General features: G+C 34.2%; 1 protein-coding gene across 1 annotated transcript; it reads right to left on the bottom strand.

Moving 5' to 3' along the window:
- Window positions 1-7,381: 7,381 nt before the first annotated feature.
- Window positions 7,382-7,729, bottom strand: LOC145284569 (uncharacterized). The gene has a single exon (XM_080133484.1). It carries the CDS (start codon window positions 7,727-7,729, stop codon window positions 7,382-7,384), a length of 348 nt encoding a protein of 115 aa, XP_079989610.1.
- Between the last annotated feature and the right edge of the window lie 19,497 nt (window positions 7,730-27,226).

Genomic DNA, 27,226 nt, shown 5'->3' with positions numbered 1-27,226 from the left:
TTGTTTTGGGCTCAAATAAATTGTTTGACCCATGTCCAGGTAACCTACATCTAACATTTCAAGTGTTTAGACCCAAAATTAGTGGAAGAGTTATATAGAGTCTGCAAAGGTCAGATCTTTGAACTTTGACCTCTTGCCAGCCAAATTCTCGCCCAAAAACTCATTAAAAAGCTTGCTGCATGTCTGAATACCTTTTATATAAAATTTTAAATGTTTAGACCTGAAATTGGCTTAATAGTTTGCTAGAGACCGCAAAGCTAAAATCTTTTGAACTTTGACCCCTTGGAAGCAAAATTTTCAGAAAAAAAAAAACGATTAAAAAGCTTGCCCTATGTCTGAATACACTTTATGCAAAATTTCAAATGTTCACACCAAAAATTGGCTGAGTAATTTGATAGAGACCGCAGAGGTCAAATTTTTTAAAGCTTTGACACCTTAAAATTTATTGTTTTGGGCTCACATCAAATTATAAAGTTAGATCCATGTCCAAGTAACCTATATCTATAATTTCAATTGTTTATACCCAACATTGTTGAAGGAGTTTGGTAGAGTTTTCAACGGTCAAATCGTTGAACTTTGACCCTTTGACAGCCAAATTTGTGGCCGAAAATCAATTAAAAAGATTTTCCCCTGTCTCAATACCCCTTATGTCAAATCTCGAATCTGTAGATCGAAAATTGACAGTTATTTGATAGGGAAGTGTACACAGACAGTCAGACGCACGCATGCACGCACAGTCATTTTCACTTTTATAGATATATAGATAGATAAACAGAAGAAACTATTTGTATCTTTGGAAAGGTAATTTGATTAAGAAATTTATGTGATTAAAGATTAAGCATAGGTATTGCGATGAAATCTATCTAATGTTTGAAAATTCCATGAAGGTTTTGATATTTTTTAAAACTGTCGGTTTTTATTTTAACCAAATAATTTCCTTTAAATATAATATTTGTGTAATGTTAGAGCATCGTTTTGTCAGTAAATTAATTGAACCAAATTTTTTATAAAACTATAATTAAATTTAGAAAGGCAGGCTTTCTTGCATATAAAGATCGAACGAAGTGAAAACAAAGCAGGGAAAATTAATAAATTGAACGAACCAGTTTAAGGCTCGGATTCTTCTCAAAAGATCCAAGTAGGAATCAGTTGACCATTTCCAAAAAGACAGTCTGGTTTGGAAATAGTAGTTTATTTAATATTTGAAAAAAAAAAAAAAAAAAACTCCAATAAAGGGGGGGGGGGCAAAAAAAAAAACCTACTGATCATAAAACACATAAGCATTTATATATATAGTGTTTCAGTGTGAACAGGTAGGGTATAATAAATTCTGGGGTTTATCTATTTTATTTTTACTTTCATCATATTTTGCTTTGGATTTGATACCGCCAAATTCGAAGCCATCTCTTTGCAACCCTTCCTTTTCATAACCTATCATGCTTTCATAAATCAGAGTCCATTTTCTGTAGGCTGTTTTTGAACCCAGTCAACGACGGGTACTTTTGCTAGTATATATATATATATGAACAAATGATTAATAAAACATGTTAAAAGACATCTTGAAAAAGAGTTAAAAACATATTTAATTTTAAAAAAGGAAGCACAAGATAAGTGGATAGTCCTTAATCCGCAGAGTTTCGAAGAAATACTCTCCTTCTCATCAGAGGGCAGGAATTAGCAAAATGCGGGATCGGATTTTGCATATAAAAGTATTTAATGAAACTACAAGTAAGTCACAGATCTTACTTGGTTAAAAAAAGGGTGAGGTAAGGGGAATATATATATATATATATATATATATAAATCCTTATGTGTTTTATGATCAGTACGTTTTTTTTTTTTGGAAACGTGTATATATTTCTATGTATAGGATTCAGTCCTAAACTGATTAAGCAATCATTATGAATTCGAGTTCACAGATGATAGGCGCAAGGATGGGTAATGTGAGCTATAGTTAGTTTAATTTTGTTTTGTCAAAGAGTTCGAAGAGGTAGTGAAAGCCCTTTATGAAAATTCAGATTCCTCCAATATTTGTGAAATTTTAACAATAGGTATTGGATATCAATTAATAAATGTTCTTCAAATTCCAGTTTGTTTCGGTGTATTTTGAAAGCCTTTTAGGAAGAGTTCTCAAGCAAAGTGAAGAAAACTTCGAACAAAGATAAACGACTGATTCAATTATTCAAACAGTTGCAGATTGTATGGCTATTATTAGCATTCGGATAACAGATAAGTTTCCATTTCTCTTCTTTATCATTCCAAAAATAAAAAAATGCTTAGAAAAGAAAGCACTTTCAATTATTTATTTAGGAGAATGATCTTATAAATGTTTCAGATGGTCTTGGATTTCTTTAGAAGAAGTATATTAATATCGAGATATAATAGCTGATGCCCGATTATTGAGCCGTGTAGGTACAGGAGCTGGGTATATAAATTTACATCTTTACTTAAATACTACAGCTTTACATCTAGTAACTGCTCGTCTGTGGACTACAACACAGCTGACTATAACATGGTTGCTTTCAAGTCCAATGTAAACAAATTTTTGTTGAGCCGCTTTCTCAAATAATCAATTTTTACCAAATCGCCATCATTAATAATTACTAATGATCACGGTGTTGTTTAATTGACCAACTTACTCCGATATAACTCTTAACTTTGAGTGTCCTTGGGCTTTGATACTTTAGTAAAGAAAATGAGGGGAAATATTTGTTAAATTTTGTAGAAAAATATATGCTACTTAGCATTTGTCTGAGAAAGTAATTAACTAAGACGAATGTATTCATGTTTTTATCTATTGGAAGAAAAAAATCATAAATTATGTTTTTTAAGAAAAATTAATTCGCTTTGGACTAATGCCGAATTATCCCCCCCCCCAAAAAAAATGTCATTTATGTGGTTAAAAAATGTTAACTAATAGACTGCAGCCGAGAGTGTCTTACTCTGAATCTTGAGGTTCTGCTGTCAAAACTGATCGCCAAATCTCAATGTTTTGTTATCAAAACTTGTTCATCTGACATCCAAAAAATAATGATCCTGTCTCTGAAAAGTTAGTTTTTGTTTGATATTTAACTGAAAGCATCTCATTTGCATATCATGTAACAACATTACAAACATATAAAGAGAAAAGCGGCCACTTTTTTTTTCTTCTCGTCTACACAGCACTCACCAGACGGCACACAAACAGGTTCGTCCTCATTTTTAATCACCCCCCCCTTGATCTTTATGATGAATAATTGGTCTCATAGTCCACCATCCATACTGGGCATCTTTGTTCACGATGTAACAATTGCATTGGTTCCTCTTGCAGAACTTCATCAATCTCCTTCTCTCCTGGCAAGGAAACTATGTCTAAGATGTGATGTGGCATTCCATAAACTACCACTTTGTTCTTGGAGAGCACTTTAGTTATAGTATCTCTTTCCCAGCAGGTTGTACAAGGAGAATTGAGTACTCCACACACACACCTCTTCACCAACCGTGATTGCTGCTCATGCTTGTTCCACTCTCTCTGTGATGACCAGCAGATGCCACCATTTGTATGTAAAAACAGATCAGTTCAGTACTGACGTTTCATCTTGGCCAGCCTTCGATGCCATATCATACTAAAATACAGCTTCTTGAGGCAAAATTTGGTTTCTTGATGAGCTTTTACCGTGCAGTGGTGCCTCTCTATGATAGCATTGCCACTCAGCCGGTACGCAGCTTTAAAATATTGCATAACATTCCAGTTTGCATGTCGTGCTCTTAAAACTTCTGAATGGAAGGATATACCATTATCTACCAAAACTTCTTTCACTAGCCCCATTTCCATGAACACCTCGTCAACAACTCTCTTCAACTGTTTCTATTCTGATTTTTTGCCAAATTGCTACCCTCCACAGTTAATCATAGTCAGATACAGTTCGTGTTGATAATGTGTGCTATCAGTGGGCAGTCACTGCCGATTTTCTTCAACATGCAATTCCCCTTTTTGTGTTTAGCTGGTGCAGGGTCAATTAATTGACATTCCATTCATTGCTCCACTACCTCTCAAACCTCTTCCATTGTGATGTGCAGATTCACTTTTCTATAGAGTTCATTCCTTTCCAAAATGATGCATATTATGCAGGTCTTTTTGCTGCTCTACTGCACAGCACATCAAGGCTATATCTTTCTTTTCCTTCAGCTAGGCTTTCTTTCCTCTGGTTAGCTTGTTCACTTTATTTTTCTGCGATGGGAACAATGTGACAGTTACCTTCAGTCTGAATTCTTGGATCAAGTCTCCTAGTGCTCCAAGCCGACACTGGATAATATCTCCGCTACCCCTCTTGTCTTCATCTTCTTATCTCCTAACACCTCCGATTCAACCCATGATAATTCTGTCGCTGAGTCTGTTCTAACATCCAATACCTGTAGACCCCAATTTAAAGCCAGTTTAATACCTTTCATCACAGAATCGAGCTCCGCAACATTGATATGGGCGCTATCATACTTTTTTCACAACAAAACAGCATCTTTGGCAATTACACTTATTTTTAACAATACCCCTAATGTCAAGTCGCTAGGTTCGCTCCATGTTACCCCTTTACAGCTTTCTTTTATTTACCATTCTCCTTTTACAGAGTCTATTTTTTTCACTTCCGCAATGACTTCCTGTATCATGAGCAGCACTTCTTGGTCAATTGCGTCTTCCCGTTAGTCTATACCAGTCTGCCTTTTGATAAAACTTCATGCAGTCCGCAACCATCTGACTACAGGGTAATAGCCAACCAATCTTCCACGTATCGAAAAAAATTATCTCTTGATTAAGCGATCCTTGGCTTCAAAGATCTTGTTTTCTTGTTTGAACATCAACATTCCTGGCTTATTCCACTGCAATCTCAATCGCAAAGCCGTTCTGTTATCCAATAATTCAGATGGTTTAGCTATCAGTCCATAAGATTTTATATGGTCTCTCACCCTTTCCGCCATCACCTCAGTCTCATCCACCAGAATATCATCGATATAAAAGCAGGTGGCTCTCTTAATTGCATCATCTTTGGTCAACACGGTTTTAAGAACTACCATCATAAATTTTGGTGCAGAATTCAGACCAAATCCTAATCTGGTCAAACAATAAATCAGACCTTTATACTCGACCAATTGATACTGCCGTGGTGTTTTGTCCATATGAATTTGAAGTACACGATATTAGTTGCCCTTTTCATTCTCCTCCAAACTCTTATAATTTCTCCACACACATTAATTCCATCTATGGTGTTGTAAGCCACATATTTGTTCAATTCCAGAAAATCTAACACTGGCCTGAATTTCTTCTTGATAAGTTGAACTACGGCCATAAGTGGCAGAATTCCTTCAACTTTTTCTGACCACGGTATTAAGATTTGTTCGTTGATCCATCTTTCAACTTCCTTCTCAAAGTGTGACCCTATCTCTACTTTTAGTGTGCTTTTCTGGCAGTAAACCCAGTGTGTCGACACGGGTGGTTCTGTGGTCCATCGCCACTCTACTGTCACTATCAAAATAGGCTCGAAAATCCTTATTCTCAATCTGACATGACCTCGGTTTCGTCGGTTGAATAGTATTTCTACTAGTTGCACTTCTCATTCTCAGTACACATCTTGTAAAGACGTTCTTCATAATAAATATTTTATTGCGAGCAAGTGACCCCCTCCCCTTACTCCTCCACTAAGAAATTCGGGTCAGCTTATCTGCTTGAAGGTCAGTTAAGCAGACTGTCTGAGTTTCTCATATTCTATCAGGAGAGAATTTTCTTATTTTATTTTACTAAAAAAAGCAGAACTTCAAATCCAATGCGAATAAATCTCTATTGAGCCGTCCTCTTAGATAATCTAGCCCTTTACGAGTTCCACCATGACTGATCTTGTCTCATTATCTATCCAGCAATTAACCCTTATCCAAGAATGGGCGCTGGGCCTTGATAAGTGGTGACCTCCCATGTGAAAAAAAATCATCAGAGGCAGTATTTCTATTTGTCATTAGAGAGGAAGAGAGAGAGAGAGAGAGAGAGAGAGAGAGAGAGAGAGAGAGAGAGAGAGAGAGAGAGAGAGAACGATACCAGTCAGAAAGAGGTTCATTTTAAATTTTGTCTTTTTATTTTCATATTTAACTGGCTTCGCAAGCTCACTTTCTTCTGATTAAAACAATTTAACCATAACCTACTGGTTGATCCAACGGATCACATTTTCTTTTAGCTTTTTCTATTGTAAAGTATTAATTTTGGTTCTATTAAAAATAATTTAATATCAGAAAAAAAATTCCCACTATTTCACTTTCAACTATATTTGCACAAAAACTAGAAATATTGTTTAATGCTAAAAGTATTAAAAACACAAAGTTTTCGCTTTGGCATCTTAAAAATTGACCAGCATTTTTGTACCCCCCCCCCCAATAAACCGTGAAATTTTGTACCTTTCTGTCACTGGAATATGCCATTTATAATACAGTCAATATCCTGCATACGTATCAATCTCATACACAAAATTAAAAGAATGAATTCTGATCAGCTAAAAATGATATAAGTAGACTATTTAGCCCCTTAGAAATGGGCAAAAGTTATAGCCCATTGACTTAGAATAGGTGTTTTATGCCAAACTGTTGAATATGATTAAATTTGTGTTCATTTTTGCATTAAATACTAATCCTTATAAATCTTAAATAATTCCTAACTATGCATCATCATCAAATGGTGTCTTGCCAGATACAAGCATTGACGACTATGGCTCTCCATTTCTCTCCATTTCTCTCTCTCTCTCTCTCTCTCTCTCTCTCTCTCTCTCTCTCTCTCTCTGAGCATTCAAGAATTCATTGTTACTCATCATTTTGATGTTGCCCACGTATTCAGACTGTTAACATATGTTTCTCGTTGTCGTCCTCTGTTTCTTCTACCCATGATCTTTCCCATCAAGCTGACCTGTACTATTCAACTTTCTCTGTAGACATTGCCTATGAATCTCATTTGTCTTTTTCGTACTGTTCTTATGAGAGACTTTTCTGTGTTTGCCATTTCTAATACCTCCTGGATTGTTTTCTTTTCTGTTCAGGATATCTTCAAAATAGTCCTCAAACTCCAAGTTTCAGTTGCCTTTAGTCTCTTCCGCATGCTGTTGGTAATTGTCCAGCACTCACAACCATATAAAACAGACCATACATTGATGTCTATTTTAATGTTTCTGTTAGTCATGATTGATGACAATCTCTTGAAGGTAACTTTGGCTGCAACTATGCAACTTTGTATTTCAGTCGTGCACCTTCCATTAGATGTGATCCAGTATCCCAAATATTTGAATTTATCAACTTGTTTAACTGGTACATTGTGGCATTGTAGCTTACGTGTTGGAGCTTGGGTGTTCTTGAATGCTGCCATGCTTACCGTTTTTTATAGGTTTAAAGCAAGTCCTTTACTTTCACTTGTTTCCACCACAGTATCCAGCCTGTTTTGGAAGGTCTCTACGGATATTGCTATTAATAAAGTGTCGTCTGCATGCCTAAGATCGTTAACGTTGTGTCCATCTAAACCTATTCCTTTAATGTCCTCGATTTCTCTTAGTATGTTTTTGCTATAGAGGTTGAAGAAATCTGGTGGCAAAACACACTCTTGTACTCCTCTTCTTATTAATGTTTCCTCACTATGGCCTTCGACTATTGAAACTGTCGTCTTTTGTCTCCAATAGAGGTTGCTCAAAATGCTAAGGTCTTTCCCATAAATGTCTAATTTGCTTAGCATTTTGTATAGGTCTTCATGTCTTACTTTATCAAAGGCTTTTAAGAAATCGATAAAACACAGGAAGAGGTGTTTCTGCATTTATATACATCTTTCTGTCAGCATTGTCATTGTTAATATGGCATTTGTTGTTCCCTTGTCTGCGACAAATCCAAATTGCACTTCTGATATTTCAGATCATATTTTGTTACATAGTCTTATCATTAACATTTTCAATTGGAGCTTCAATGTATCGCTCATCAGGCTAATCGTTCTGTGACATTCACAGTCGGTTGTTCCAGGTTTCTTGGAAAGTGTGATGAATGTGGAGATAAGCATATCTACGGGAATCTTTCCAATGTCATAGATGCTATTGAGATGAAACGATAGCTTATTAATGCCTGTTTTATCAAGTCTTTCATACGTTTCCACTGGTGTAGAATCTGGTTCAACAGCCTTTCCTTTGTTCATTTCTCTGATGGCTTTTTTAACTTCTGCCTCTAAGGTTGATGGTCCTTCTCTCGGTTTGGTAATCTCGGGCTGGTTTCCTCTGTCATCATAAAAGAGGTCTTCAATATATTCTGCCAATTTGTTCAGTATGTCTATTTTATCCCTCAGGATATTCCCATCTTTTGATTTTATACAGCTGCTATGAGAAGATGATTTCTTGCCTGTGACGCCATTGTTCTTGCTGTGCATGAACTTACTATCTCTTATTTTTGTCCTCTCAGCTTCCTCACATTGCTCATTAATCCTTGCCTTATTTGCCTCAACACATATCTTTTGGATTTCTTTGTCTATGGATGACAATACATCAAACCATGCATCATAAGGATACCATAATATTTACTTCGCTGCACCTTATCATGATAAAGATCTATATAAAACTTCAGCCAAATCAACGAAGGAGTTTCCGAGGAAACATCTAGAATAAAGGTGTTATTTAGGTGACTAATCCCTATTAATCCGTATTAACCCCTAAGTGTGCATTGAACGGATGCCATAATACTTAGCTTGCTGTACCTTATCATAAAAAAGATCTGTACAAAATTTCAGTTAGATCGGACCAGTAGTTTCTAAGAAAAGATGGAACGGGCAGATATATAGACAGACGGATAGATAGGCTAAGAGAAATATAATATAAATGATTATCAAAAAAAATAAACTCGCTCATCTCAACAGAAAAAAGTATTAAGAAAAAAAAAAAACAATTCCACATGATAAAAACGGTTAACTGTCCTTCTCTCCAAAGTAGTATTAAACTAGTTATGCTCCCTATTACTGTGCAGTTCTCGTTTTATTTGTCCTTCTTCTGTTTTATTTATTCCTGGTTTATCATGACAATATGTCAGCTTTCATATGCCCTTGTTCTCTTGGGCCTACTGCGCTTGGTTTTTATCTCTTCTATTATCGGCCATGAGGCAAATTGTAAGCCAATACAGAAAGCTCATATATTTGCTGCACATTGGTTGGTCAAGCAGAGGACGGTTTATTTGGCTGTTATTAGCACTATGATAATTTCTATTTTAGCTTAGAATGACATGTCTTTTTATATTATAAGTCGCCACTTAGCAAGTTCGAAAGGCTACTAGAGGATAATGGTTAATGAGATTATCAATTAGATTGATGAAGAATACTCTGAGCAGATTGAAAAAGATTGGTGTGTTATAGAATAAGCTGATCTACCTGTTACAGAAATAAATGAACTTACTCCGACACAATAAATGTAGTTTTGAATAACTGTTGTGAGAGCTATCAGTGGCAGTTATGACTCCAGAATCATAAGGTATACTTCTTTAACATACTTCTGTTAATAAACTTTTGTTAATTATATCACTGTGTTTTTTTTTTGTTTATTACCGCTACTGCAATACCACAACAATTACGTAACAATCTATATATATATATATATATATATAACATCAGTGAAGAGAACAGTGTGGCTCTTTTACACTAAAACATACATGTAATTAAGTTTTGTATGAAAACTCATCATAGATGCAGTTTTATCTGGAGCTAATCATGAATTAACCTTAGACGATCAAAAATGTAACATATCTGACCTTACTAACTGAAAACAGTCAATAAAGTGATTTTGTTGACCTTTATTCTACACTTGCACCCTGTTCAATGTAACTATCTCCGACCGATCCGACTAAATTCTATCTCTTTAAAGTAGGGATCTCCTGGTGCTGGAAAACTTTCTTCTCCAAAAGCTTCTTTTCTCAGACTGCTTACCTTTGGAATTCCCTCTATGCTCCTAGTTTTTAAACTGCACAAGTAGGCAAAAATTTATGTTTAATTTATTTGTTGATTTTTTTTCCGTGTCGACTCATCAGAAAAACTGTCATTTTTTAATTTTTTAATTAGAAAAGAAAAAGAATGGGGTGCAGTCACATTAAGCAAAAAAAAATTTCGAGAACGTGTAGTATTTTATTGACTCACACACACACACACACACACACACACACACACACACACACACACACATATATATATATATATATATATATATATATATATATATATATATATATGGTGCAGTTTCTTTCCTAGCTTGAGATAGTTGCTAGTCTAGCCGCACTGAAGAGCGAGCTGTGATGCAGCAAAACAGTCTGTGTGTGGATGACTATATATTTTTATCTTCGTAAGTGGACATAAAATGAGATTTAAAATTTCTTTACGTCACTAGTGTCACGCTCATACATGAATTCCATAGCTAATATAACATACTGATTCAACGGGTCATGGGTATATATATATATATATATATATATATATATATATATATATATATATATATATATATAATTATTTCCATGAGCCATGAAACCAACGAACCGAAAGTCCAAGACTCGAGTTTCGCCTTCATTTGGGTTTATCAGTTAGACATATCTGAGCCCGAGATTTGAAACCTGAGCATCTTGTGGGCTGCGACAATGTTTGGCTGTGGAAATAATTATATAATCTCTCACATTCTGAAAAATTATATATATATATATATATATATATATATATACACACACACACACATACATATACACACACACATTGATTTTGATCTTCGTAAGTAGACATAAAATGAGATTTAAAATTGTAATTGACAAATTTATTTTATTCATAACTAACAAAATACCCATCCTGGTCTGAGTATTCTACTAGTCTTACTATAAAATATAGCATACATAAAATACGAAATATTCAGTAACGGTTGCTTTTTTAGTATATTTCTTTCTAACAGGAAAGAAGTAAAAAGACGACAGCTTGCGTACGATTATCCTTCTAAACTTAGATAACCTAAAGCGTGTTCTATTCCAAGCTATCAATTATTGCTGTAATGATAGACATGAGAATGCCGGACTTATCTGTTATCCGAGTGCTAACAACGACTAAACAAAACAATCTCTTCCTGCCCGACCAATTTGATGCAATGACTTGGGCGTTTGTATTGGCTTACAAATTGGCCCGTGCCTGATCATGGAAGGATATAAAAGCGAGTGTAGTAGACCCAAGAGAATAAGGGGTGTATGAAGACCGGTATGCTCTCATGATAACGTGGAATAAATAAAAATGCACGAAACAGAAATAATGGTAGCATTGAACAATAACAGATGGGTCTGTTAGTGGCGAGCTCTTGTTTTAGATCAAGAGCGAGAGAAACGCGACTCAAGCGCGTAGGAACGATTCCATTCATTTGCATGATAAACTGTTAGCCCTAAACTAATAAACTTATCAATTTTCAGTGCTCGTCATTGTTCATATCACTCATCTTTGTATGCACCCGCGAACACAATCAGCTTCATTTGCTTTTCTATTCTATTGTATCTGTTTTTTTATTATTATTATTCATCTTATTGTTTTGTTCTTTTAGTAAAATAAAATAAGAAAAAAAAAGAAAATTCTCTCCTGATAGCATATGAGAAAAGCAGACAGTCTGTTCAGCTGACCTTCAAGCAGATAAGCTGACCCGACTTTCTTAGTGGAGGAGTAGGGGGAGGGGGTCACTTGCTCGCAATAAAAAAAATTATCACTAAGAACGTCTTTACAAAATTCCGTTTTTGAATTTTTGAGATAAGGATTGATTGATTATTTGTATTTAGATTCTTCGAACTGCTGCTCTCATCTTGAGTGTTTTTCTCACAACGTTTTGGTCGATGTAACCTTCGACCTGCTTCAGGTGATCCGTAGCATAGTGGATCACGTATTTGATAAATAGTCAATTTTAAAATTACACTCTTCTGGAGAGTAAATGTTCAATCCTTAATGCGGGCGACACTCAAAAATACAATTGCGAATTACTTAGGACTTCTTTAGGGAATTTCCCTAATAAAATAAAATAACACAATTCTATGAACAATGACAAACAACTTCTTCAACTTAACAAGGGAAAGGTTTATTCGCAGAGCGTACTGAAGGAAGAAAGTAGAGTCGGGTCTCCACTGCCTTACGAGGTTGTTACAGCCGGCGGCTGTCGTCAATACCTTTAGTAGGAGCAGCGAAGAGAACAGGCGTCTAGTACCGACGAAGGCTGGTAGCGTAAGAGAGAGTTTTCTTTTGGGACCGGAAGCTGTCTGGTCCCTAGGGGTTAATTTGTATTCGTGTGCAAGTCCTCAGATTGGACAGTTTAATGCCGCATCACTCACTCAGAGGAAGCGAATGCGCGAGAAGAAAAGGGGTCTGTTTGTGTCTGCTACACTTCTACCCAGTCATGGCTAGCAGCATGAGAACATACTACTGTGAATTAAATAAAGAATTTCATTTGAATTTCATGCAGATTTGGAGTCTAGCAGAAAGATTCCTGCGGTTGACACAAAAACCCTAAAGAAGATCGAAGGTTACATCTTCCGAAACGTGAAAATAACACCCAAGATAACAGTAGTCTGAAGAATCAAATGTCTTTACAAAAATTTGACACAAAAAACAAAGAAAAGGGCAAAACAATTTTTTTTTTTCAATTGAAATTCACCATTTATGAAGACCATAGTGAGACAACTCCGAGATGATCAGTAATGGTGGAACTTGGGTATGGCTTAGTTATTTAGGAAAACAGGTCAACAAAAACTTATTTACATTGGACTTGAAAATGTCCATTTTATAGTCAGCCAGGAAGCAGCCCTACGGTATCTTGTTCCATAGACGGATAGTTCTAGGAAAGAAACACTGCTCATGGAATTTTCATTTAGTTTTAGCCATGGATAGAGAATAAAGGAAACTATCCACGGTTGTTAGTTTAAAAATGTTTTTCTACTTTGACACGTCGCAAACAAGATATGTTTTCTTGCCACTGAAGCAAATAGTACTGCTGTGACAGGGGCCAGATTTATAGTGGAAAAACTGGATGGAGAGTTTATTCTTTACTTCTATTCGTCTCAGTAAAGAGGGAAGTTAAATACAAAGTCGGTTTTTAAAGTGAGGAAAAATCCTGCTCTCCCAAAAGTGACACTCTGGATTCAAACAAAAATAAAGATTGTTTCAGTCAAGAAGGGGTTTATCCTTCACTGACTAAGGACAGAAAAAAAAACGTAGTGTAGTATCAGAACAGATACTAGACTTTGATCCTAGCCAAAGGAGAAATATATGTGGATAAACTGTATGAAGAGTTTGGTAGCAAGATGTTTGTTTACATTACGTTGAAATTTCTGCATGTTGTCACATCGAGGAAACGGGGCAGATAGGGAACTCCAAATTAAAGTGGTTCGAGGAAGAAAGCTATTAAAGTAGGAAATCTACAGAAATCTACAGTGAACGGATAGGATTTCACTGCGAGTTGAAGGAGTCTGATGTATTTATATTGAAAGCATACACATATAGTAAATCCATAAAAGCACATTTACTAGATGTACTTAAAAACAAACCCAGGAATGCAACACTGAGACAATGCAATAGGAAATGGAGCTTTGCAGAGGATGTAGGACCTATTACATTAAAGAGGGAGAGGCTGGACTATTAATTACACTAAATTCCTTACATATTCTTTCTATTTTTATTATATGCCACTACTAGTAGTAGTAGTAGTAGTAGTAGTAGTAGGGTGGGCATCAATTTTCCCCACACAAATTAGTCAAGAAAGGTCAAAGAGGATGAAAGGCCGAGGAGAGAAAGCACTAACCAGACCTCCACTGAATGGGTGTGAAGAGGACTGGGATTTTGAAGAGGCTTATCACCACCCAAATTCCAGTGGATATCAATGGTCAATTGCCTGCAATAAATCAATGGCAAATGGCTGTTGTGATAACACAAATTTATTTGCAAAGGTTATTGAAAGAATTAGAGAGTACTGGAAATTTTGTCATGCAGACTCCAGAGATCATCATCGGTTGTTGTCAATAAGTAATCTCTAATGATGATCAGCGTGAAAACTTATAATAACCATTATAGACATTGTGCATCATTATAATTATCAAGTAATAAAATGGCTAGTAAAAAAGAGAAAATTTATTTTTCTAGTGAATAAAACACATATATACAAGAAGGATACTTGCCTCAGAATGGGTGGGTAAAATAAATTTGCTAAACAGAACAGATTTATATCACCAGTATGTCCCTTTAAAAATATCTATATAATATTCTGTTAGTTCCTTCTTTAGTTACGCTTTGAAAAAGGCCAAGTACAATTTTTGAAGGCCAAACTGCTTAAAAAAAAGGCTAAATTTGGCTTTAAAAAGACTAATCTGGCAACCCTGAACAAAAATATGAGAGTGACTTCCCTTTGATTTAGCTTCGTTTTCGAATATCATTATAATAATAGTATATAATCATTGTTGTAATTGTGTGAGAAAGGAACTCATAATAATTTTAACATGCAGCGATTCTTGACCAAAGAAAGAAGTTAACAAAACCAGGGAACATTTGAAAGAAAAGATAAAAACAAGAATATTGTCTGCCACAAGGTGCTGGATTGAAGAAGTAAATTAAAGCTTGTCACTTACAATGTGATTTTATTTGTATTGAACTATGTAGCACAATACTACATTCTGAGTATTTATTAATATTTTTTTTACACAGGAATCACCGCTTATTAAGGCCCGGAGGCCACTCGAGGATAAGGTTTAATGAGTATACATTAGTCAATGTGATTATAGAGTAGTAAACATAAGTAGTGGGAATTTTGTAAATTCGATTACTTGGGGGGACGGTTCATCAAGAACTTGTTTACATTGGACTTGAAGACAATTAGATTACAGTAAGCTGAAAAGCAGGCAATCGGAAGAGAGGTCCACAGGCGTGCAGTTCTAAGAAAGAAGCTTTGTTCATGGAATCATCATTTAGGTTTAGGCACAAATAAAGAGTGGGAGAAATTATTGATAGTGTTTTCAGCTAGACGGATGTTTCTTAAGAAAGTTTGGCGAGTGGGGACTATAGATTGGAGCTCAGACGAGCACTTGCCATGGAAATAACGATAAAGCAGATATAGACTTGCATCGTCTCTTCTGTGCAGTTGCAGGGAAGAGAAAAGGGCCTCTCCTACGAAGCTACAAAGTCTATTTTGAACTTTGTCAAGGGAGGATAAGATTTTCTAGCGGCACCTGCCAACATGTGGCAACAATACTCCATCAAAAAGAATTATTATTTGAGCTATTCAGAAAAATATCAGCTTTATCAAAGCATAAATGTTGATTAAATATATTTCTAATTACCTGGAATTTACACGGGTTCTACTAGTAGAAAAAAAGGTATTATGAAACAAATCTATTGTGCCTAGAATTTTTATTTCAATTTGGATCAAAATCCTTTACATAATTCCAGAAAATGTCTCAAATTTAAGGCTTGGGCACCAGTGACCATAATAAGAATAAATTACAAATTCAAATAATTATTTCTTTTTTTTCATGTTTCTCATGTGTAATCTGTATTATTTTAATTATTCAGACTATTATTCTCGCTTTGATTGTTATTTCCCAACATTTCGGCCACTGTGACCTCCGACCACATGGAGACATGGCATAACCGATAAAGACATCGATTAAGAATCAGTTCTTCTGGATGTTGATGTCTTAATCGTTGTGTCAGTTGATAATAATTCAAAATGATTAACACTTCTACCCGATCAGAGCTGATAGAACGAGAACAATCTACTAACATGGATTAAAGAAAAGGTTCTATTTGAAATTTCATGTCGGTTGCCAAATTCAACTTAAATATCCCCAAGTCCTAAAAGATGCAACTGAAGAAAATTGCAGGTTATATCGGCTGAAATGCTACACTAAGAACATCCAAGATGAGAATAATAATCGTAATCTGAAAAAAATTATTGTTCAGAATTAAATTTTAATTACAGCTTAACATATATATATATATATATATATTATTTTATGAGGACCCTCAATCATTTTTGTATTATCTGAAAAATTTTTATATTATTAGCCACTAACTGTACTTATCTAGTGTTGCCCGGGCCTATTCGAAAAAAAAAAAATGACTTACTTGCTCATAAAGATGTGTAAAATTGTTTTTATTTATTGCATAAATCAAGGGAAATAACTCACGACATTACTTCTCTTTTAATGTATGAGAATATTTAATAAGTAGGGTATAAAGACTCTTCTTTAAAAGAATAAGTATTTTCAGAAAGAACTTGACATGAAATTAAATAAATTTTTGCACAGTAAAAAAGGAGAAACAACAAAAATTTCTTAAAATTTATAAAACATGTATCGAGTTAAACTGGCTCTAAGTCAGTGATCCAGTCTGGATTCTTCTTTTCCTGCTTACCAAAGGTGTCCATAGCGGAGTTGTAGATGGCCTCGCAAATGTGTCCTCATCTCTCTTCTGCTGTATTGGTTGGACAGTCTTTTAAGGCTTCCTGGAGTGAGTCTGCAAAGCACGCACACGCATTTGGAAATAGGTGAAGGCTATATTTATGTGCGGTCGTCCTTTTTGCTTCGCGTTGTGGATTTTCTTAGGTTTGATACAGATTTTAGCTGCAACTACCGTGTGGTCAGTATTGCAGTCTGCACTGTGGTAGCTGCGAGTTATCTCAGCTAAACACATTGCACTGCTTGAATATAAAAGAGACCCTTCCAAGAAGACACTCACTGCATTCAGGAAGGCCAAAAGTGATGCCCAGAAGACTGCCAGACGCTGCACCAACAAATACTGGCTGAACCTATGTAGCAGCATCCAACTTTATGCTGACTGTGGAAACATTTGTGGGATGTATGCGGGACTGAAGGTGGCCTTCAGCCCAAGTATAGTTAAGACTGCACCACTGAAGTCAGAATCAGACAACATCATCACTAAATGCAGAAAGCAAATGGAGAGATGGGCTGAGTACAATAAGCAGCTATATTCACATGAGAATATCGTCACTAACGCAGTAATTGAAAGCATGCCACCCTTGCCAGCCATGGATGAGCTGCATAATCCCCCCTCTCCTGACGAACTCACTGAAGCCATTAACATCGTTGCTAGTGGTAAAGCTCAAGGTGGTGATGGCATTCCATCTGAAATCATCAAGGCTGGCAAAAATTGATCATCTGTATCAACATCTGCTCCAGTGCTGGGAAGAAGGTTCTGTTCTGCAAAACATGCGTGGCACCAACATTACAACGCTTTACCAAAATAAAGGTGATTGTGGTGATTGTAATAATTACCGTGGCATCAGCGTTGTTGGAAAATTCTTTGCTCGTGTTGTATTGAAAAGACTCCAGTCACTTGCAGAGAGAGTTTACCCAGAGGTGCAATGCGGTTTTAGAGCAGAAAGGTCAACTGTTGACATAGTATTCTTCTTACGACAACTACAGGAGAAGTGTCGGGAAGAGAGGAAACCACTATACCTCACTTTTATTGATCCCACAAAAGCATTTAACCTGGTTAGCAGGAGCAGCCTCGTTGTGCTACTACAAAAAATAGGATGCCCCCAAACTCCTGAGAATGATAACCTCTTTTCATGAAGACATGAAGGGATCCATCAAATTCAATGGATCACTTTCAGAATCTTTTCCCATCCTCAGTGGTGTGAAACAGGGCTGTGTTCTTGCTGCAACTCTTTTTGGCATATTTTTCTCACTTCTGCTATTCTATGCTTTTCATGAAACTGAAGTTGGCGTCTATATTTGCACAAGAGAAGATGGAACCCTTTTTAACCTGGCCCATCTACATGCCAAAACTAAAGACTGCATGACCCTCATCAGGGAAATGCTGTTCGCAGATGATGCAACATTAGCGGCCCATTCTGAGGAAGCCCTCCAACAACTCATTGAGCACCTCGCCCATGCTTACAACAAGTTTGGTCTGACAATAAGCCTCAAGAAAACAAATGTCATGGCTTAAAATGTCAGTAACATTCACTGTATATCAATTGGTGATCACACACTGGAGGTGGTGAACGACTTTACCTCTCTAGGCTCCATTATTTCCAACAACCTCTCACTGGATGCTGAGCTAAACACCCTTATTGAGGAAGCAGCAACAGCTATGGCCCGCCAGACAAGGAGAGCATGGAATAACAACATGCTGACCATAAACACAAAGATGAGGATATATCAAGCCTGTGTTCTCAGCATATTACTCTACTGCAGCATATCATCAGCATATTACTCTACAAGCATCAAGAGCGCAGAATAAATGCCTTCCATCTGCACAATCTAAGAAAGATCTTAGGCATTACATGGCAGGACTGCGTTCTGAGCAATAACGTTCTTGCAATAAGCAAATCTTCCAAGCATGTTTTCCCTCCTCTCCCAGAGACGTCTGTGCTGGCTGGGGCACGTCATTCACATGCAGGATGGCCGCATCTCCAAACACATCCTGTATGGTGAGCTCTTAGCTGGTTGTAGACCAACCAGTAGGCCACTCCTCAGATTTAAGGATGTGTGCAAAAGAGACTTAAATCCGGCAACATCAACCCCATTGTCCTTGAATCTTATGCAGCGGATCCTGACTCCTGGAGGGTCAAAGTCCAGAAATGTGCCCAACTGAGCAAGGAGAGAAGAGATGAACATTGGAAGGAGAAGAGAGGCAGGCGCAAAAGGACAGCATTATCAGCAGCATCGGCAGAGCATGACAGAGGGTATCTCTGCAGGAAGTGCAACAGAATCTGCCACTCCCGCATTGATCTACTCAGTCACAGTAACAGTTGCCACCACTCATGACAACTTTCAGGCGCGATTCTCCATTGTCTATCTAGACGGAAGGACGTCAACAACAATCGAGTTAAAAAAATTGTTAGACTTGTGTGAAATTCGAACTCGTATATTGACATCATAAAAACTACTGCCTAAGTAATGTGAACTTTACATATTCCTTTTTTTGTCGCCCAATCACATATTTCTATTTGTGCATGAAACAACTCCCAAAACATCATAATTTTATATAGATTTAATTTGGTTAGTGTAACAATACAATTATTTTCTTTATTTATCGAGTACTGTATCATTATTTTAATAGATAAATGCTTTCGATTTCCTTGAAGTGGGATACAGACATTTGGTGAAGCCTTGGTGATTTCTGGGATCAACTTTACATCAGATCATATATAAATATATCAGACCAATTGCTATTTAGGTGTGACTTCGTAAATACAGCAAGATAACTTCATATATGTGTTTGATTCTGATAGATAATTTATATTAACTTAAAACAAGATACGTTCTAATAGAGCCATAGAGTAGAAAATATATTCCACTGAAGTTCTCAGCAATTGCATTCTGGAGTTAAATGATTCTCTGTAAACCAACTCTTAACTTTACCAAGCAACCTATTGGAGAATCGGAAAATTTGGAAATAGATGAAGTCTGACATGCTTAGATGAAGAAAATGCTTTCAGTATTTTTATGTGTGAGTGTTTTAAGTCAATCAGAATGGAGAGTTAAATTTTGGTGCAGTTCTGAGCGAAAGAGGGGGGAAAAGCATTTATTGTTCAGTACTTGAATGACATATGCCAAGCTGTATAGGGAAAGAGAAAGCGCAGTGATGTAAAACCAGGTTTGCCAGAGTTGGTTATATGTCAGTCAAAGAAAAAATTGAAAAAAAAAAAAAAAACAAGTTCTGTTCCGGGTTTGAAGATTGTTTTAACATTGCATTGGTTTATTTATCTGACGTTTTTATTTTACGGTTTTTCAAGTAAAATAACCAGGTATATTTTTGTTAAAACATAAAATACACAATTTTTTTATTTAATTTACTAGTTGGGTATTTATTTGCTTCCCCACTGAGAAAATTGGGCAGGAGGCCGTATTTTTAATGTGGAGAGGGGGGGGGCGGAAGGGGAAAGCGGGACCAGCTCCCCAAGAGCGGGGAGGGGAGCTGGTAGTGCGAGCTTCTTGGTATATAGGGTTGCCCCTACATGCATCAGAAACTCATTGCCACAAGGACAATGATCTTTAATTGTAGTATCTGCCGGAATAGATACTACACAATCCCGGCCAAACGGCCGACTCGTTCTTTGAGCAGTGTTAATACAATATCTTGTTATGCCAATTTCCAACTTTACTTAGCTTCTACCGCTTTATAGCTAATAAGTGGAGAGTAAATGCTTTTTTTTTTTTTTTTTTATTCTATTTCACCCCAAAAGCATTTTATTACTTGGAACATGAGAGGCTACTATTTGGGATCGTGTCTAACAAGGACTATAAGGAGTTGATCAACGAAACGTCTGTTCACATCACATTTAAACTTCTGTGGGTTAGTACACTCAGAAGAACAGTAAACAGGGAGGCAGTTCCAAAGTCTAGCAGTCCAAAAGAAGAAACTATTAAAGTAGAAATCTTCCAGGCATCTAGGGATCTCAACAGTGAAAGGATGGGATTTTTCTGCTTGTATGGTTATTTTGGAGTATGTAGGGGGCACAATGCTTGGAGTTCATCAGAACACATTTCATTAAAGTGTGTAAAAGAACCAAAAGAATGTAACATTGTAGCGATTGGACAGAGGTTGGAGCTTGGCAGATACTGTGGGACCTATTAGAATTAAGACTCTTTTTGGGGGACTCTGTGTAAAAGGTAAGATCTATTGGTAGATGTATCAGCTTATTTGCAGGAAAAAAGTGCTACTATACTGATAGAACATATTACATTATACAGGGTTCGTTCCTAAAATAAAGCCTCCTTTTTTTAAGTTGAAAAGCTACGAAGACGGGAGTGGTACCATTAAAACAAGCAACCTTTTGTGCCCCAGAATATATTTTTCTACACAATTACTACTCTTTGCCAGTATGAGCGTCTAGGGCATACTTTGTGATATGAGGCTCATTCCACAAGTAAAATCTGTTTTTTTTTTTGGGGGGGGGTATCAATCCTGAGTGCAAGGAACAATAAGAATATAATTGCGAATTACTTAAGACATTTACCCAGTCGCGGCTGATGCAACGAAAAGATGCTCCCACTGTGGATTAATAAAAGCTTCCATTTTTAATTCTGTACAGGTTCTCCTGTTCAACAGAAAGAGTCCAGAGTTCAATAAGATGCACCTGAAAAAGGTTGACGGTTGCGTATAAATAATGATAAAACATAGGAGACATTACTTTTGGATCGCCCATCGTAGTAAGTACGTCATATTTCCCTATGTATCTCTATCTAGAGTGGACGATTAATAGATTTGATTGAAAAGTGGGCGATTTTACCGATTTCTATGACAATAAAAGTATGGCAGTATGGAATAGTTGTTGATCCTCATTCAATCCCAGAAAACGTCGGGTCTCCCTGCTTTAAAAAAAAGCATTTACTCTCCACTTACTAGCTATAAAGCGGTAGAAGCTAAGTAAAGTTGGAAATTGGTATTACTAGATATTGTATTAACACTGCTCAAAGAACGAGCATCAACTAGTAAACTGAATTAAAAAAAAAAATGGGGGATTTTATGTTTTAGCAAAATATACCTGGTCATTTTTCTAAGAATCCGCTTTGAATAAATGCATTGCATGTCTCTTTTTGTGAATTATCAAAAAAATAAAATCAGTTCCTTAATAAAAAAAAAAAATTATGTTATGTCTTTGTGTTACGGTAATATATTAAAATTTATAAATTTATAAAACCCGTATAGTTTTTAAAAAACTTGAAGACGTATGTGAGATTCAGACTCAGGTATTGTAAAGTGCAAAAAACTTGAAATAAAGTATTTTAATGAATTTACTAGCAATGTGCATCGTTCGGTTATTCCATTTTTTTTTTGTTGTTAACCAATCATATATTTCTATTTGCGTACAGAGAAACACAACTACCAACCTTTTATAATTCATCTACTACTATATAAAAAGAACTTGTGTGTGTGTGTGTGTGTGTGTGTGTGTGTGCAGGCGCGTCAGAGTTCTCTATGTATATCTATCTAGAGTGGACGATTAATAGATTTGATTGAAAAGTGGGCGATTTTACCGATTTCTATGACAATAAAAGTATGGGAGTAAGGAATAGTTGTTGATCCTCATTCAATCCCAGAAAACGTCGGATTTTTCTGCTTACTAGTATATAGATATGTCCGATTTATTCTTATAATATATTCAAAGATATGACATTTTCTATCAGATTCTTAAGCAGTGTTAGTACAGTATCTAGGTTATGTCAATTTCCATTTTTACCTCGCTTTGACTGCTTCATAACTAAGGAAGAAAAATATTTATGAACTCAAATGGAAAAATATCCTACTCAGTACTTGCATTCAAGAGTAAGTAGCTATTATATGAATGTGTTTATATAGTGTTTGTGTCGGTAAAAACATTAGAAATGATTTTTTAAGTAGCTATTATATGGATGTGTTTATATAGTGTTTGCATTGGCCAAAGACATTAGAAATGATTTTTTTAAGTAGCTATTATATGGATGTGTTTATATAATGTTTGCATTGGCCAAAGACATAAGAAATAATTTTTGTAAGTAGCTATTATATGGATGTGTTTATATAGTGTTTGCATTGGCCAAAAACATTAGAAATTATTATTATATGGATGTGTTTATATAGTGTTTGCATTGGCCAAAGACATTAGAAATTATTATTCTATGGATGTGTTTATATAGTGTTTGTATTGGTAAAAACATTAGAAATGATTTTTTTAAGTAGCTATTATATGGATGTGTTTATATAGTGCTTGCATTGGCCAAAGACATTAGAAATAATTTTTGTAAGTAGCTATTATATGGATGTGTTTATATAGTGTTTGCATTGGCCAAAGACATTAGAAATTATTTTTTTAAGTAGCTATTATATGGATGTGTTTATATAGTGTTTTCATTGGCCAAAAACATTAGAAATTATTATTATATGGATGTGTTTATATAGTGTTTGCATTGGCCAAAGACATTAGAAATGATTTTTTTAAGTAGCTATTATATGGATGTGTTTATATAGTGTTTTCATTGGCCAAAAACATTAGAAATTATTATTATATGGATGTGTTTATATAGTGTTTGCATTGGCCAAAACATTAGAAATGATTTTTTTAAGTAGCTATTATATGGATGTGTTTATATAGTGTTTTAATTGGCCAACAACATTAGAAATTATTATTCTATGGATGTGTTTATATAGGGTTTTCATTGGCCAAAAACATTAGAAATTATTATTCTATGGATGTGTTTATACAGTGTTTGCATTGGCCAAAAACATTAGAAATTATTATTCTATGGATGTGTTTATATAGTGTTTTCATTGGCCAAAAACATTAGAAATTATTATTATATGGATGTGTTTATATAGTGTTTGCATTGGCCAAAACATTAGAAATGATTTTTTTAAGTAGCTATTATATGGATGTGTTTATATAGTGTTTTCATTGGCCAAAAACATTAGAAATTATTATTCTATGGATATGTTTATATAGTGTTTTCATTGGCCAAAAACATTAGAAATTATGATTCTATGGATGTGTTTATATAGTGTTTTCATTGGCCAAAAACATTAGAAATTATTATTATATGGATGTGTTTATATAGTGTTTTCATTGGCCAAAACATTAGAAATGATTTTTTTAAGTAGCTATTATATGGATGTGTTTATATAGTGTTTTCATTGGCCAACAACATTAGAAATTATTATTCTATGGATGTGTTTATATAGGGTTTTCATTGGTCAAAAACATTAGAAATTATTATTCTATGGATGTGTTTATATAGCGTTTGCATTGGCCAAAAACATTAGAAATTATTATTGTATGGATGTGTTTATATAGTGTTTTCATTGGCCAAAAACATTAGAAATTATTATTATATGGATGTGTTTATATAGTGTTTGCATTGGCCAAAACATTAGAAATGATTTTTTTAAGTAGCTATTATATGGATGTGTTTATATAGTGTTTTCATTGACCAAAAACATTAGAAATTATTATTCTATGGATGTGTTTATATAGTGTTTTCATTGGCCAAAAACATTAGAAATTATTATTCTATGGATGTGTTCATATAGTGTTTTCATTGGCCAAAAACATTAGAAATTATTATTATATGGATGTGTTTATATAGTGTTTTCATTGGCCAAAAACATTAGAAATTATTATTCTATGGATGTGTTTATATAGTGTTTTCATTGGCCAAAAACATTAGAAATTATTATTCTATGGATGTGTTTATATAGTGTTTTCATTGGCCAAAAACATTAGAAATTATTATTATATGGATGTGTTTATATAGTGTTTGCATTGGCCAAAACATTAGATATGATTTTTTTAAGTAGCTATTATATGGATGTGTTTATATAGTGTTTTCATTGGCCAAAAACATTAGAAATTATTATTCTATGGATGTGTTTATATAGTGTTTGCATTGGCCAAAAACATTAGAAATTATTATTCTATGGATGTGTTTATATAGTGTTTTCATTGGCCAAAAACATTAGAAATTATTATTATATGGATGTGTTTATATAGTGTTTGCATTGGCCAAAACATTAGAAATGATTTGTTTAAGTAGCTATTATATGGATGTGTTTATATAGTGTTTTCATTGGCCAAAAACATTAGAAATTATTATTCTATGGATGTGTTTATATAGTGTTTTCATTGGCCAAAAACATTAGAAATTATTATTATATGGATGTGTTTATATAGTGTTTGCATTGGCCAAAACATTAGAAATGATTTTATTAAGTAGCTATTATATGGATGTGTTTATATAGTGTTTTCATTGGCCAAAAACATTAGAAATTATTATTCTATGGATGTGTTTATATAGTGTTTTCATTGGCCAAAAACATTAGAAATTATGATTCTATGGATGTGTTTATATAGTGATTTCATTGGCCAAAAACATAAGAAATTATTATTATATGGATGTGTTTATATAGTATTTGCATTGGCCAAAACATTAGAAATGATTTTATTAAGTAGCTATTATATGGATGTGTTTATATAGTGTTTTCATTGGCCAACAACATTAGAAATTATTATTCTATGGATGTGTTTATATAGTGTTTTCATTGGCCAAAAACATTAGAAATTATTATTCTATGGATGTGTTTATATAGTGTTTTCATTGGCCAAAAACATTAGATATTATTATTATATGGATGTGTTTATATAGTGTTTTCATTGGCCAAAAACATTAGAAATTATTATTCTATGGATGTGTTTATATAGTGTTTGCATTGACCAAACACATTAGAAATTATTATTCTATGGATGTGTTTATATAGTGTTTTCATTGGCCAAAAACATTAGAAATTATTATTCTATGGATGTGTTTATATAGTGTTTTCATTGGCCAAAAACATTAGAAATTATTATATGGATGTGTTTATATAGTGTTTTCATTGGCCAAAAACATTAGAAATTATTATTCTATGGATGTGTTTATATAGTGTTTTCATTGGCCAAAAACATTAGAAATTATTATTCTATGGATGTGTTTATATAGTGTTTTCATTGGCCAAAAACATTAGAAATTATTATTCTATGGATGTGTTTATATAGTGTTTGCATTGGCCAAAACATTAGAAATGATTTTTTTAAGTAGCTATTATATGGATGTGTTTATACAGTGTTTTCATTGGCCAACAACATTAGAAATTATTATTCTATGGATGTGTTTATATAGTGTTTTCATTGGCCAACAACATTAGAAATTATTATTCTATGGATATGTTTATATAGTGTTTTCATCGGCCAAAAACATTAGAAATTATTATTATATGGATATGTTTATATAGTGTTTTCATTGGCCAAAAACATTAGAAATTATTATTCTATGGATATGTTTATATAGTGTTTTCATTGGCCAAATACATTAGAAATTATTATTATATGGATGTGTTTATATAGTGTTTGCATTGGCCAAAACATTAGAAATGATTTTTTAAGTAGCTATTATATGGATGTGTTTATATAGTGTTTTCATTGGCCAAAAACATTAGAAATTATTATTCTATGGATGTGTCTATATAGTGTTTTCATTGGCTAAAAACATTAGAAATTGTCATTATATGGATGTGTTTATATAGTGTTTGCATTGGCCAAAACATTAGAAATAATTTTTTTAAGTAGCTATTATATGGATGTGTTTATATAGTGTTTTCATTGGCCAAAAACATTAGAAATTATTATTCTATGGATGTGTTTATATAGTGTTTTCATTGGCCAAAAACATTAGAAATTATGATTCTATGGATGTGTTTATATAGTGATTTCATTGGCCAAAACCATAAGAAATTATTATTATATGGATGTGTCTATATAGTATTTGCATTGGCCAAAACATTAGAAATGATTTTATTAAGTAGCTATTATATGGATGTGTTTATATAGTGTTTTACTTGGCCAACAACATTAGAAATTATTATTCTATGGATGTGTTTATATAGGGTTTTCATTGGCCAAAAACATTAGAAATTATTATTCTATGGATGTGTTTATATAGTGTTTTCATAGGCCAAAAACATTAGATATTATTATTATATGGATGTGTTTATATAGTGTTTGCATTGGCCAAAACATTAGAAATGATTTTTTTAAGTAGCTATTATATGGATGTGTTTATATAGTGTTTTCATTGGCCAACAACATTAGAAATTATTATTCTATAGGTGTGTTTATATAGTGTTTTCATTGGCCAAAAACATTAGAAATTATTATTCTATGGATGTGTTTATATAGTGTTTTCATTGGCCAAAAACATTAGATATTATTATTATATGGATGTGTTTATATAGTGTTTTCATTGGCCAAAAACATTAGAAATTATTATTCTATGGATGTGTTTATATAGTGTTTGCATTGACCAAACACATTAGAAATTATTATTCTATGGATGTGTTTATATAGTGTTTTCATTGGCCAAAAACATTAGAAATTATTATTCTATGGATGTGTTTATATAGTGTTTTCATTGGCCAAAAACATTAGAAATTATTATTATATGGATGTGTTTATATAGTGTTTTTATTGGCCAAAAACATTAGATATTATTATTCTATGGATGTGTTTATATAGTGTTTTCATTGGCCAAAAACATTAGAAATTATTATTCTATGGATGTGTTTATATAGTGTTTTCATTGGCCAAAAACATTAGAAATTATTATTCTATGGATGTGTTTATATAGTGTTTGCATTGGCCAAAACATTAGAAATGATTTCTTTAAGTAGCTATTATATGGATGT

This window comes from Euprymna scolopes, chromosome 9 (assembly GCF_053919585.1).
Source record: "Euprymna scolopes isolate OS-2025 chromosome 9, ASM5391958v1, whole genome shotgun sequence".
NCBI lineage: Eukaryota > Metazoa > Mollusca > Cephalopoda > Sepiida > Sepiolidae > Euprymna > Euprymna scolopes.
The sequence above is the reverse complement of the archived record's forward strand: the minus strand, read 5'-3'. Positions and strand labels throughout refer to the sequence as shown.